This window comes from Dama dama, chromosome 14 (genome assembly GCF_033118175.1).
Source record: "Dama dama isolate Ldn47 chromosome 14, ASM3311817v1, whole genome shotgun sequence".
Taxonomy (NCBI): Eukaryota; Metazoa; Chordata; class Mammalia; order Artiodactyla; family Cervidae; genus Dama; species Dama dama.
This window is the reverse complement of record NC_083694.1, coordinates 48784533-48797225: the sequence shown is the minus strand read 5'-3', so window position 1 is coordinate 48797225 and position 12693 is coordinate 48784533. Positions and strand designations below refer to the sequence as shown.

Genomic DNA, 12693 nt, shown 5'->3' with positions numbered 1-12693 from the left:
CACATCTGAGCAACTTTGACAACAACAACAACAATGCACACACACACAAACACACACTTTCATGTCGCTTACACTTTTACGATGAGCAAATAATGCTTTTAGAATATATCTTGTTTTAAGGTATCTTGACCTGAAAAAGGAGTCTGAGTTCCAGCCATGGCTCCCTCACTTAGCTGAAAATCATGGTGAAGGACTTACCTTCTTTGACTTTAGTCACTTTCTCTGTTTAAAGATAAATAAGTAAAATTTTAAAATTTTCCATATTTTTCAAGTGTTACCGTGGGTGTGGCTCCTTTATATTCAAACAAATGAATGAGCCTGTGTTTTCCTTCCTTAATACAGGAGTTGCACTAGATCTCTAAAGATCCTTCCAGTTCTTACATCTAAGAATCTCTGATCCCAGATTTTCTTGGATTTTGAAATGGAAGGGGGGACTTCCCTGTGGTCCAGTGGTTAGGACTCCACGCTTCCAATGCAGGGGGCCTGGGGTTTGATCCCTGGTCAGGGCACTAAGCTCCCACATGCCATATGGCCTGGCCAAAAAATAAAAACTTAAAAAAAAAAAAAAGAAGCTAGACCTGATGTCATGATTCTCGGTGGGAACCCATGCAAGCATACCTTCAGCCACTGCAGTTTCTGGAGGCTCTTTGCTATTTCTTTTAGTTGTAGGAACCTCTGCTCCTGGGGCTTGCCTCTTGGGAGGAGGGGCAGACCCTGCAGGACGGAGGCCTGTCCGGGGCCTGCTGCTGGGTTTACTCTGGGCCACAGAGAAGAGAAGCTATTTTTGTTGTGGGGGCTGAATGGTTGGCCTCTGGCCAAGAGCGCGTGCTTGCTGGTGTGGTCGATGCGTCTTGCCTACTGAGGCCGTTTCTGCCACTGCTTCCAGAAAACACTTGAGAGCACATTCGTCCAGTGCCAGGAGCTTAAACCTGAGATGAGTGTACAGAGATGTTCTTTTTTAAGTGTCCTTTTTTGTGTGTCCTTCCCCACTCTGGCCTTTAGAAGGGCAGCAGTAGATCAGAGAGAAGTGGGGAAGACTTTCTAGAGCTTTGCTCCTTGACAGAGGCCCTCCTCCTCACAGCAGCTGTGGAGAACTCAGTTCTGATCTGGGCTTTCTTGTCCTTGTTGGAGCTGAGTGAGTGGCCCTTGCCTCCATCAGTCTGCTGAGGTTACTCCATGCTGCAGCTCATCTCACCTACTGGTCAAATCTCTCTATTTTTAATATGAGGTTGGTTGCTGTTCAGTCACTGAGTCATGTCCAACTCCATGAGACCCCATGGATTGCAGCACGCCAGGCTTCCCTGTCATCACTATCTCCCCAAGTTTGCTCAAACTCACGTCCATTGAGTCAGTGATGCCATCCAACCATCTCATCCTCTGTCATGCCCTTCTCCTCCTCCCTTCAATCTTTCCCAGCATCAGGGTCTTTTCCAATGAGCCAGCTCTTTGCATCAGGTGGCCAAAGGGTTGGAGCTTCAGCTTTAGCATCAGTCCTTTCAATGAATATTCAGGGTTGATTTCCTTTAGGATTGACTGGTTTGATCTCCTTGCTGTCGAAGGGACTCTCAAGAGTCTTTTCCAGCATCACAGTTCTAAAGCATCAATTCTTTGACACTCAGCTTTCTTTATGGTCCAACTCTCACATCTGTACATGACTACTAGAAAAACCATAGCTTTGATTATACAGACCTTTGATGGCAAAGTGATGTCTCTGCTTTTTAATACTCTGTCTAGGTTTGTCATAGCTTTTCTTCCAACAAGCAAGCATCTTTTCATTTCATGGCTGCATCACCATTCACAGTTTTGGAGCCCAAGAAAATAAACTGTCACTGCTTCCATTTTTTCCCCATCTATTTGCCATGAAGTAATGAGACCAGATGCCAAGATCTTAGTTTTCTGAATGTTGTCTTAAACCAGCTTTTTCAATCTCCTCTTTCACCTTCATCAAGAGGCTCTTTAGTTCCTCTTCGGTTTCTGCCATTAGGGTGGTATCATCTGCTTATCTGAGGTTATTGATATTTCTCCCAGCAGTATTGTTTCCAGCTTATGATTCATCCAGCCTGGCATTTCACATGATGTACTCTGCATGCATAATATTAGGTTATTTCTTGTTTTTTTTTAGATTTATTTATTTAGTTTTGGTTGCACTGGGTCTTTGTTGCTGTGCACAGACTTTCTCTAGTTGCCGTAAGCGGGGGCTACTCTTTATTGTGGTATGTGAGCTTCTCATTGAAGTGGCTTCTCTTGTTGTGGAGCATGGGCTTTAGTTTCTCTGTGGCATGTGGGATCTTCCCAGACCAAGGATTGAACCCACATCCCCTGCACTGGCAGGTGAGTTCTTAACCACTAGACCACCAGGAAAGCCCCCAAATCTTTTTTCAGTCCAGCCTGGGAATGGTGTAATTCTTGGTATAGGGCTCAACCTGGGCCTGGCGGGTACCTGGATCCATATCCAGCCAGCTTCCTCAGGTAAACCCAGTGTCCCATGTCAGCCTCTGACAAGAAGGCTGTCAGAGCAGGTGCCCACGTCCCTCAGCCCTTGGTTTGTGCAGAGGGGCAGCTTCAGGCAGGCCTCCCTGTGGCCGACTCCAGGGTGGAGCGGGGGGATTTACTGGGCACTGTGTGTTCATTTGTATACACAATACTGTAGGTAGCGCTCCTAGAGTTACATGGCTTGGTGGTCCCAGGCTGGAAGCGTGGTACCACCTGAGACCCACATGTCGACCATGACTTCCTCACCAGCATCAAGCTGTCATATGACAAGCACACAGGGCGCCTCTTGGGGACTGGGCGTCCCTCCTGTGCCCGCTGACACCTGTGGTTCAGGAAAAGCAGCTGGTACAGGCAGCTCGAGGTTGATTCTGTTGGTCATCGTGGATACATCCTTTAACTGATGTTCTTAGCTACTTTCTTTTTTCTTTTAAATTTCATTTCTTTCTTTATTTGCCTGCATTGGGTCTTCATTGTGGCATTCGGGGTCTTCTTTGCGGTGAGCGGGCTTAGTTGCATTGTGGCACATGGGATCTTAGTTTCCTGACCAGGGATTAAACCTGCATCCCCTGCATTGGAAGGCAGGGGATTCTTAACCACTGAACCACCAGGGAAGTTCCTTTAGTTACCTTCTTGATTCCAGACCTTCTGTGGCCCTCCTCTTTGTCCATTTCTCATCTGGGGGGATTTTGTTTTTCCTTTCAGTTGCAGAGCTATTTTGCCGCCTGTGAAGATGAGACCCCTGCCATCCGCAACCACGACAAAGTCCTGCAGCGTCTGTGTGAGCACCTGGACCACGCTCTGCTCTACGGGTAAGGGGACAGCAGTTTCTGGAGAGGACTATGCGGCTGGACAGGGCAGGACCAAGGCCATGAGCAGCCTCCAGAGGGAAGTCCCTAGCCTTGTCTGCCCTTTATTTCTTCTTTCCTGGCAGAAAGAGATTGGTCTCACTCAAGGGGGCTGCAGACTGTCTAAGATTGTCCCAGTAATCCGTCTCTGAGCAGGCATGAATGATGGGGGAAGGGATTAGCCACAGATGAAATGATGGCATGAAGGCCTGCTGGTGGAGGAGGAGGAGGAAGCCTGTGGGTGCCCTGGGAATCCCAGCTCTCAGCCTTGCACTTCCTGCTGACACAGAGGCTGGTGGGCCCGCCGACCACAGCGTCCCAGGGTGGCCCCATCCAGGTCACAGCAGCTCCTGTCCTACTTTCTCAGGCTGCAGGACCTCTCATCTGGCTACTGGGTGCTCGTGGTTCACTTCACCCGGAGAGAGGCCGTCAAGCACATCGAGGTGCTGCAGCACGTGGCCACCAACCTGGGGCGCAGTGAGTAGAGCCAGGCTGACTCGGGGAAGCTCCGCCCTCCCTGCGGGCAGCCTGGGACTCAGGTCAACCTGGGAGGCCAAGTGCCTCGTGGTGTCCAGTGGCGGAGTGGCTGTTAAAAGGCCAGCGCTCTCCCCAAGGCCTCGCTTCTTCCCAGCACATGACATCTGGCTGCAGCCTCGTGGCTGTGGGGAAGATGCTGAAGAGAGCTGGGCTCCTTCTGAATCCCAGCCCAAACATGAGTGAGGGGTCTCGCCTCTCTCCCTGAGCTATGATCAGTGCAGGGTCAGTGCAGCATCCTTGCATTTCTCAGCCCATCTGGGGTTTGCAGTCTGCCCTGTCAATCCGAGTTTCCTGGTCATTACAGACTCGAGTCTGATGGGGAAGGTCAAGATTTCAGGGTGTGGCAGTCCCACAAGAGAGAAGGCTGTTGGGGTGCTTGCTCCCCTCGGCCACTCCTCCTCCCTCCCCTCCTTTCCAGGCCAAGGAAAGCTGGCACCTGCTGGACCTTCCTCCCACTTACTCCTGCCCTTCATTTGCAGGCCGGGCCTGGCTCTACCTGGCCCTCAACGAGAACTCCCTGGAGAGCTACCTGCGGCTGTTCCAGGAGAACCTGGGTCTCCTACACAAGTACTATGTCAAGTGAGTGTTCGGACGCTGGGTCTCATGCACGCAGCTCTTGTGTGCCCCTGGGCCTCGTCCCAACGTCTTATCCATGCACATACCACACTATGCCGACCTCCCCCCGCCAGGGGCCTAGCCTGACTGGGCAGCCTGAAGACACACCAGTGATGGCCTGAAAGCCAATAGAGCTTGCCTGTGATGGCTCTGGCCAGGAGTCCAGGTTCCAGCTGTGTTCCATGAGTGGTTTGGTGCCTGATCAGCCTTTGTGACCCTCCAGCCAGGCCTCAGACCTGACCAGAACACTCAGCCTTTGCTGGCATTGCTGCAGGAAGTGTTTAGAGCAGCTGCCGAGAGCTGCCACAGGCCCCATATCTGAAAACACAGGCAGCAAGGTGCCTGTGGCTCCAGACCCAGGCAAGAGTGCTGGAAGGAGCCAGGCAGAGGCCACATCAAGCTTGGGGATGGAGGGAGGATGTCACACGTCAAACTTCAACACAGCTGGCTTGTTGGGGAGGCAGGGCCATGCTGGGAACCAGACCCAGAGCCACCATGAGTGACCCCATCTCATGCCCCGCAGGAACGCCCTGGTCTGCAGCCATGACCACCTGACCCTCTTCCTGACCTTGGTATCTGGGCTAGAGTTCATTCGGTTTGACCTGGACCTGGTGAGACATCCCAGCTCTCACTGCTCATGGGGGCAGAGGGGTGGCCAGGGTGGGCAAGGTCCCGCCCAGGGAGCCTGATGGGTGAGGCTGAGTCTGAGCATCGTCCTGTTTGTTCAGGTGAGGGAACAGCTCAGGGTCTGCCCAAGGGAATTGAGGTGACTCTCTTGGCCAGAATTCCTGGTTTGGGTGGCTCCTTCCTGTCTCTCTGTCCCAACTTGGAGAAAAACCACATCACCTAGAGTATTTTAGCACTTAATACTCCTTCATGTTCAGAACATGAATCTTTGAGAAAGTCGAGGCAGATTCGTCCTTGTGCCTCCTGGGATCCTGGAAGCCTCTCAGCTTCCTGCTTCCCAGCCTCCCTCCTGGTCACAGTCACGGTCACGGTCACACACTAGAGCCGGTGCAGTGCGGCCCAGGAGCTTCAGAGGCACCTCTGCAGCCTCGTCAAGATGCAAGAAACTGCCCCCTCCTAATCGGGCCACCAGCCTAGACCCAGACTCCAATAGCACAGACCTAAAAAGTAGTAGAAACTGGAGAAAATGAGTACAAGGAGTTACGGAGGGGCAGGAGGCCCAGTGGGCACTGTCAGCCCTGGGCCCCGAGCCCTCAGCCATTCACAATCCTCCTCTAAGCAGTTTATTTCTGGGTTTAGTACCTTAAGCACATTGATTTCCAAAGAAAAACCAGCCTGGGAGAGTGTGAGGGCAGGTCCAAGGAAGGCCATGTATTCAGGCCCACTGTGGCCTGCTAGCACTCCAACCTGCCTCTTCCCCTCTCTCCTCAGGATGCCCCCTATTTAGACCTGGCCCCCTACATGCCCGACTACTACAAGCCCCAGTACCTGCTGGACTTTGAAGACCGCCTCCCCAGCTCGGTCCACGGCTCAGACAGCCTCTCCCTCAACTCCTTCAACTCCGTCACCTCCACCACCCTGGAGTGGGATGACAGCGCCATCGCCCCATCTAGTGAGGGTGAGTGCCAGGGCGGGAAGGGGCCGACCTCTGTTGCAAACGGATTCTAAGCCGTGTAAGCCTGGCCAGGGGGCGTCTTTCTCGGCTGGTCCAGTGGTGGAAATTCAGTGTTAAACCAGGCCAGTCACTTCCCGGCTCTTCTCTTTCTCAATGTCTCAGTGGTGGCTCAGAAACTGATTCTGGGGATCAGAAGCCATGATGAGATCTTATGAATGCTAGACCCCTTTTCAGAAGGCTGTAAACATGCACCAGGGCAGTTCTCTGCGGTCAGGAGGATTAGGAAGGCAACCTGGAAACTTCCTGACATTGCAGGGGTGAGCACCGCCCACTTTGGGGGGGTGGTCCTACCCTCAATTCTAGGTAGAAAAGGCTAAGCAACCCCTGGAAGGAGGAGAGAGAACCCAGTGGGTCTCAAAGTTTAGAGGCAGACGCCCCTATTTCCCCTGGTCCATCGATTTCTGAGTCCCTCCTGTCCTTGACAGCGTGTCAGAGGCAATCACACACATGGCAGCAAAGACCAAAAAAGAACATCCTCACGTCTATAGTCATTTGTTGTCTTAGTCCAATGGCTGGTTGGAACAGCCTGCTTTCTTCCAAACCTTTGGCCTCTGTGTTGATTTGTAAAACTGGCTGTTTCCCCACATGGGAAATCAGAGCCGTTTAGGTACTGCACCCCACCTCATCTCCAGCGAAGGGGCTCCAAGCACCAATTCAGCCCCAAGGGCACCCAGAATTGCATCAACATTGAGACCTTGACCTTCTTTGTTTCTGCCTGTGATGTGGTCCTCTCCCAGGGAGGGCAGTTACTTTCAGTCCGGTGTTAGCCAGATTTGTATTGCTCTCATAGGAGCAGGAGATAGCAGCTCAGTCTCCTTGGGGTGGGCTCAGGAAAGTCGGCGGGACAGGCCTCAAAGGAGCAGACAGACTGCCCAGCGACGGAGGGTGTCCCTTGAGCCCACCTCATTTTAGCTGCTGGGTTTGGCAGGAAGGAGAGCAAGGGGTAGGAAAGGAGGTTAGGTGCAGGGGAGCCGTGTTCTTCCGGTCTTAGAACGGATTGCCCGCAGGTCTTCCTAGGGGTCAGAGGTTACTGGGCCAGTGCCTGAACTGAGAAGCAGCTGGGATCCTTGCAAGTTCCCCTGAGGTGGTCAGAGAAAATATGGAAAGTTGAATTTTTCCTCTCTTGTGTTCTCCCTATGTCTCCCACCCTGTTGCCCCCCACCCTCCCTGTCCTGCCAAACTACCTGTGTTTCTAATCTTCAGTTTTGTCCCTCGTTTTTGTAGATTATGATTTTGGAGATGTGTTTCCAGCAGTGCCGTCTGTACCCAGCACAGACTGGGAAGGTGGGACAGAGTCCGCTGTTACCCTCTTTTCCTGTTTTGCAACCTTTCCATACCAAGCTTGCTGCATGATTCAGAATCAGCTTGTTATTTATGATAACGTCAACGATCGTAATAAAGCCAAGTCTGGTGTTCTGACAGATGGAATTCTGCAGTAGAACGTGACCTTGAGGCCTAGGCCAACCCCTTCTCCCAGTGCAAGATTCTTCCCCTTATGCCGTGGCCTTGAGTCGCTGAGTGCATTTTGGGGACACACGGATCACCCGTCCCGATTCCAGCGCCAGTCATGCACCAGACGTGTAGGGGGACTGCCAGCTGTGGGCCCCAGTGGGGAGACTGTTCAGGGAAACACTGCCTTAGAACGTGGGGGTTGCGAGCTCCTTTAGGTCAGACGCGCTTCTGTGTTACAGACATCAGGAGGCAATGCAGACGGCTTGATCCACGTCTTAACGGCTTCCTCGTGGGTGTTTTTGGAGGAGACTGAGGTCTGAATGAGGGAAATTGCCCTAGCACGGCTGAAACATCCTTTTTGAAATTTTAAGGTCAACTAATGTGAAATCTCAGGCACTTCCCTGTTGGCCCACTGGTTGAGACTTTGAACTGCCAATGCAGGGGATGTGGGCTTGATCCCTGGTCAGGGAACTAAGATCCCAAACTTCATGCAGCGTGGCCATAAAGATTTAAAAAAAAAAAAGAAATCTGTTCACCCTTCCACCCTGTCCACTAGGTGGCAGCAATGCTTAGGCCTTTTTCTACTGGTGACGCCACTCCTGGGCTTGAGAACAGCCCTGGAGCTATTCTTGGGATTCCCGTGACTACTCCAAGCAGAGGACGTGTTTCTGAGAAGGTTAATCCTTCCTCCTTAAAGCTGAGGCCAAAACCAGGGCCCCTCTTAATAAACAGCCCTGCCCTGAGGGCCGCTTCTGCCCAGGGTGGGTGCGGGGTCGGCCTCTGGAGGAGGTGGTGCCGACTGGTCACCCTGAGCCAAGGGACAGTGGTTCTGCTCAGAGCTGGCCCCTGCGTTGTTACAGCCGTCATCTGAGTCACGGATGACGGAGGCTCTTTTCCCAAGTAATGTGAATGTGCAGTAGCTTTGCTTTGAGGGAAATAAGATATGGCTTTGAGAAAAATAAATGTATGTCATCTGGCCAAGAGAGTAGCATTGAGGAGTCCCCCATTTTAAGTTGAGATTAGCTTGAAATCCAGAATTCCATCATAACGTCATTTGTCCTTTCTGCCTCTCTTCTTGCAGCTCACATGCTGGGCACTGATCCCCGCACCCCAGGTCTAACAACTAACCCCCCCGATCCAGCTACTCTCCTGTTGCAGTCACTTGGCAAGCAGGGCCTGACCCTCCTCTGCAGCCCTCCAGAGCCCCTTGCGGCCTGAGAACTAACACCCCAGTTGCACTGCTTGCTCAGGCTGGGCTGGGCTCCGGGGTGGGGTGAGGTTGTCCCAGTAGTGACCACCCACTTGCCTGGCTCCTGGAGCGCTGACGATGCCCTGAGCCGGTTTGGCAGCTCCCCTGAAGCGGCTCTGTCTTCTCACACCTGGAGAAGAGCAGGATTTGGAGGCAGCTCCAGGCCCTGGGGTGGGGACTGGGGAGGCCTTTCCAAGAGCCCTGGCTTATGTACAGAACTGGTGGGTATCCCAGCCCGGACCCCACCACGCCCAATGATCTGCTTGCTCCCCTCCTGGGACCCCTTCCCTGGGCGGCTGCACCTCTCGGGGTCGAATAGGAACACATGAACTTAGCAAGAGCCTCCTCTCAGACTGAAGGGCAGGCTTTTCTGCATCTGAGAAACAAGCTCTGGGGGTCCCTGGAGATTTGAAGAAAGGCTCCTATTTCACCCGTGTTTCTCTAGCAGAGCTGGCAGCTGCTCTTTACCCCCTCCTACAGCCTTATATTAAAAGACAGTGTACTTTTGATGCCATGCTGCATCAGCAGACAGCTGCCCCGTGGCTTCCCAGATCCACGAAGCAGGTTGGGCCCTTCCAGATGAGGCTGAGGGTGGGAAGCCTGTGTACCACGTCTCCTCTGGCAGATAAGGGCCAGCAAGATGTGCACAGGCTGGCAAATGGGGCATGAACATCCTGTGTCCTTTGCCATCAACCGTCACCGTCAGCCAAGCTATCCTGCCAGCCTGGGCGGCTTTCCATCTGCCACTGGATAAACACCCCTTATGTTTACATGCTAATACTCCCTCCTCTCAGTGTCCCGTTCCAGGGACCAGGGATGGACAGTTGGGGGTGGGAGGACTGTTAAACCAGCTCCTCTCCAGAGGGCCTGTCTCCCTGGGGGAGAGTGCCCAGGGGGGGCCAGTAGGCAGGCTGAGGTTTGAATGAAATGAAGTTCTCAGCACCTGCCTCTCAGGGGAGAAGGGCCCACGAGGCATCTCTGCGAGGGCAGCGACTCTGCACACCTTTCTCCCCCTTCTGCCCCCTTCACTGTGCTCTAGGTCCTTCTTCCTGCCCTTCCCCCTGCTCCTCACCCTTGGACTCCCTGTCCTGGCCTCTCAGCGTCTGCAGCCCTCATTTTCTCTGATCCTGGTTCTCTTCTCTCTTCCTTTGTCCCTCTGTATCTACCACCGTGGGGGCCCCTTCAGAGGACTTTGGGTATCTCAGTCCTGTCAAGGGTGTGTTGCGCTAATGGAGGCGCATGTTAGCCTGCAAGATGTGCGGCCCATCTTCTGAGCCATCAAGGTCACCACCCCCACAGGGCTTAAACCTGGAGCCTGCTTAACCTTGAGGCTCTTGACTCAAACTCATCCAAATTGTTGAGAGCTCTGGGGGATCCAGAGAGGGTGACAATGGCGTTCCTCCAAGTTGCTCTTGAAGCACAAATCCCACGTCCTGCTGGCGGGAGGCTTCCACTCCTAAAACAGGGCCACCCCGGTCAGAATGCCCTGGGAAGAACTCGCCTGCCTCCGTCCCGAGATAAGGCATGCTTTGGGGGCCTGGGGTCCCCACCTGGTGTCTGAAGGGCTGTCTCGTGTTTCCTGTTCTCCCAGACGGAGACCTCACAGACACTGTCAGCGGCCCACGCTCCACCACCTCAGACCCAACCAGCAGCAAGGCTTCCACCAAGAGTCCCACCCAGCGCCACAACCCCTTCAATGAAGACCAGGCCGAGACTGTATCCTCCTCCGACACCACCCCTGTGCACACAAGCTCTCAGGAGAAGGGGGAGTCCCACACCCCGGACCTACCGGACACCTGCACAGAGCTCGAGGTCATCAGGTCAGCGGGGAGGGGGCCCGAGAAGCTGGGTGAACGTCCTGGTGTCCCTCCTGTCCACTCCTAGCATCACTTTTTAGTCCACACCCCCTTTCACCCCGAGGACATTTGGCCTTCTTTCTGGAGACCAGGTACCCCCACCCTGTTCAGCAGTTCTTTGATCAAGAGGAAAAAGAGGGCCCGAGGCTAGAAGATGGGTGGCAAAGGCAACAGCATGGATGGCTTCAGGGGCCAGGCCTAGGCTGCCGGTCCATCCAGAAAGTACCTTCAGCCTGGACTTCTTTCCAAGGGAGTTCCTGGACATTAATGCACAAGTTCTGAGATTTGTACCAATTCTAGTTGAGCATGGCTCACTGAAAGAAGAGCATCTCCATCACATTGACGGGGACGTAGAAGGAAGGAGGAGGTGGATGACAAGGTTGGAAACTCTTGGCCAAGAGCCTCCTCGGCTCCCTGACCTCCTCTGGCTCCTGCTCTTGAGTCTCTCCACCTGAATAAGAGGCTTCCCGGCCCAAGGCGGGGGGAGTTCCTCCCCAGTGATTGGAGCCAGGAGTCCCACTCCCAAAGGCTGGTTCAAATCCAGAGCAGCTAGAGAGGTTCAGACTTAGAGTTGCTTAGCCAGGTCCACTCCAGCCAACTCGGAACCACGGAGCCAGCAATTTGAGCTCAAAAGATTTTGAGTCTTTTGAATTATCCATTACAATACCTAATGGAAAGTGAAGTCAGCTCAGGGTCCACTGCCCGCCTCCTGCGGGGAGGCTGAGTAGAGGGGTCACTGGTCTGACCAGCCGTGGCCTGTTTCCATTCCTGAGAGCACAGCTAGCCCAGCGCGCCACCAGCTACAACTCACAGGACCCACTCAGGAGTTCCCCTGTGCCTTCCTCGTGCTGGCCCTGCCTCTGCCTCTGAGCTGCTGTCGGCCTCTGGCCCTGGGTCCCATGCTTAGTGCTCCCCGGGACTCCTGAAGCTCTGACGCTCTGAGCTCCTTGCTCAGGCTCACCTGTAGTGACCCAGCCCACCTCACTGCCCTCAGGACCGGTTGCTCAGCTTTAAACCTCTTCCAATCACTACCATCCAGGGTCACCAAGAAGAAGAAAACAGGCAAGAAGAAGAAGCCCAGATCAGATGAGGAAGCCAGTCCACTCCACCCGGCCTCCACCCAGCACACGTGTGCCCGGCAGGGCAATGGCAACACCGTGGGCAGCAGCCCAGGCCCTGGGCGGGGCTCCCCAGACACCACCCTGGCCTCCCCGCTGCAGGAGGGAGAGGGGCCTGGCAGCACAGTGGAGGGCGGCGGGCGCTCAGAGCCCGGCCAGGTGGGCCTGCTTATCCCCGAGATGAAGGACACCTCCATGGAGCGCATGGGGCAGCCCCTGAGTAAGGTCATCGACCAGCTCAACGGGCAGCTGGACCCCGCCACCTGGCGCCCCCACGTCGAGCCCCCGGACCAGTCCTTTCGGACCGGCTCTCCCGGGGACGCCCCGGAGAGGCCGCCATTTTGCGACTTTAGTGAGGGGCTTCCAGCCCCAATGGACTTCTACCGCTTTACCATTGAGAGTCCAAGTACTGTTACATCAGGTGGCGGCCACCATGACCCTGCAGGGCCTGGCCAACCGCTGCATGTTCCGGGTAGCCCTGCGGCTGCTGGCCAAGAAGAGGCGGGGGGAGGAGGAGGACCAGGACAGACACCTCGGCCCTTAGAGGACACCCCGGGGGAGGCACAGAAGCCAGAGGCCCAGGAACTGGACACCCAGCTGCCCCAGGTCGGTGAGGGGCTGGAGCCAGAGCCTGGGACCCAGGAGGCTCTTTGCAGACTCAAGGGAGACCAGCCCAGCCCCTGTCTGAGCAGCGCCGAGGACTCCGGGGTGGAGGAGGGCCAGGGGAGCCCTTCTGAGATGACGCACTCGGCAGAGTTCAGGTGAGCCAGTCTGTGCCACACGTGTGAGCCACGCCTCTCCTCGATCAGGGCACTCTGGGCGTCTGCCCTCCACATAGGCCGAGCACAGCTCCTGGAAGACCTAGCCTGGGCTGGGAGGTAGGAAG

The 12693-nt window shown here is 54.5% G+C and overlaps 1 protein-coding gene across 3 annotated transcripts in view; it reads left to right on the top strand.

Annotated features, from left to right (window-relative positions):
• PLEKHM2 (pleckstrin homology and RUN domain containing M2) overlaps nucleotides 1-12693 on the top strand; it is a 39081-nt gene that overhangs the window by 20515 nt on the left and 5873 nt on the right. The window contains exons 2-9 of one of the 3 annotated variants that reach the window (XM_061160678.1): nucleotides 3196-3302; nucleotides 3706-3815; nucleotides 4355-4454; nucleotides 5014-5101; nucleotides 5889-6075; nucleotides 7357-7416; nucleotides 10425-10653; nucleotides 11729-12568. In XM_061160678.1, the coding sequence (XP_061016661.1) occupies nucleotides 3196-3302; nucleotides 3706-3815; nucleotides 4355-4454; nucleotides 5014-5101; nucleotides 5889-6075; nucleotides 7357-7416; nucleotides 10425-10653; nucleotides 11729-12568 (1721 nt within the window). The remainder of the gene's footprint in view (nucleotides 1-3195; nucleotides 3303-3705; nucleotides 3816-4354; nucleotides 4455-5013; nucleotides 5102-5888; nucleotides 6076-7356; nucleotides 7417-10424; nucleotides 10654-11728; nucleotides 12569-12693) is intronic. The other 2 variants (XM_061160680.1, XM_061160679.1) reach the window with 2 other exon arrangements.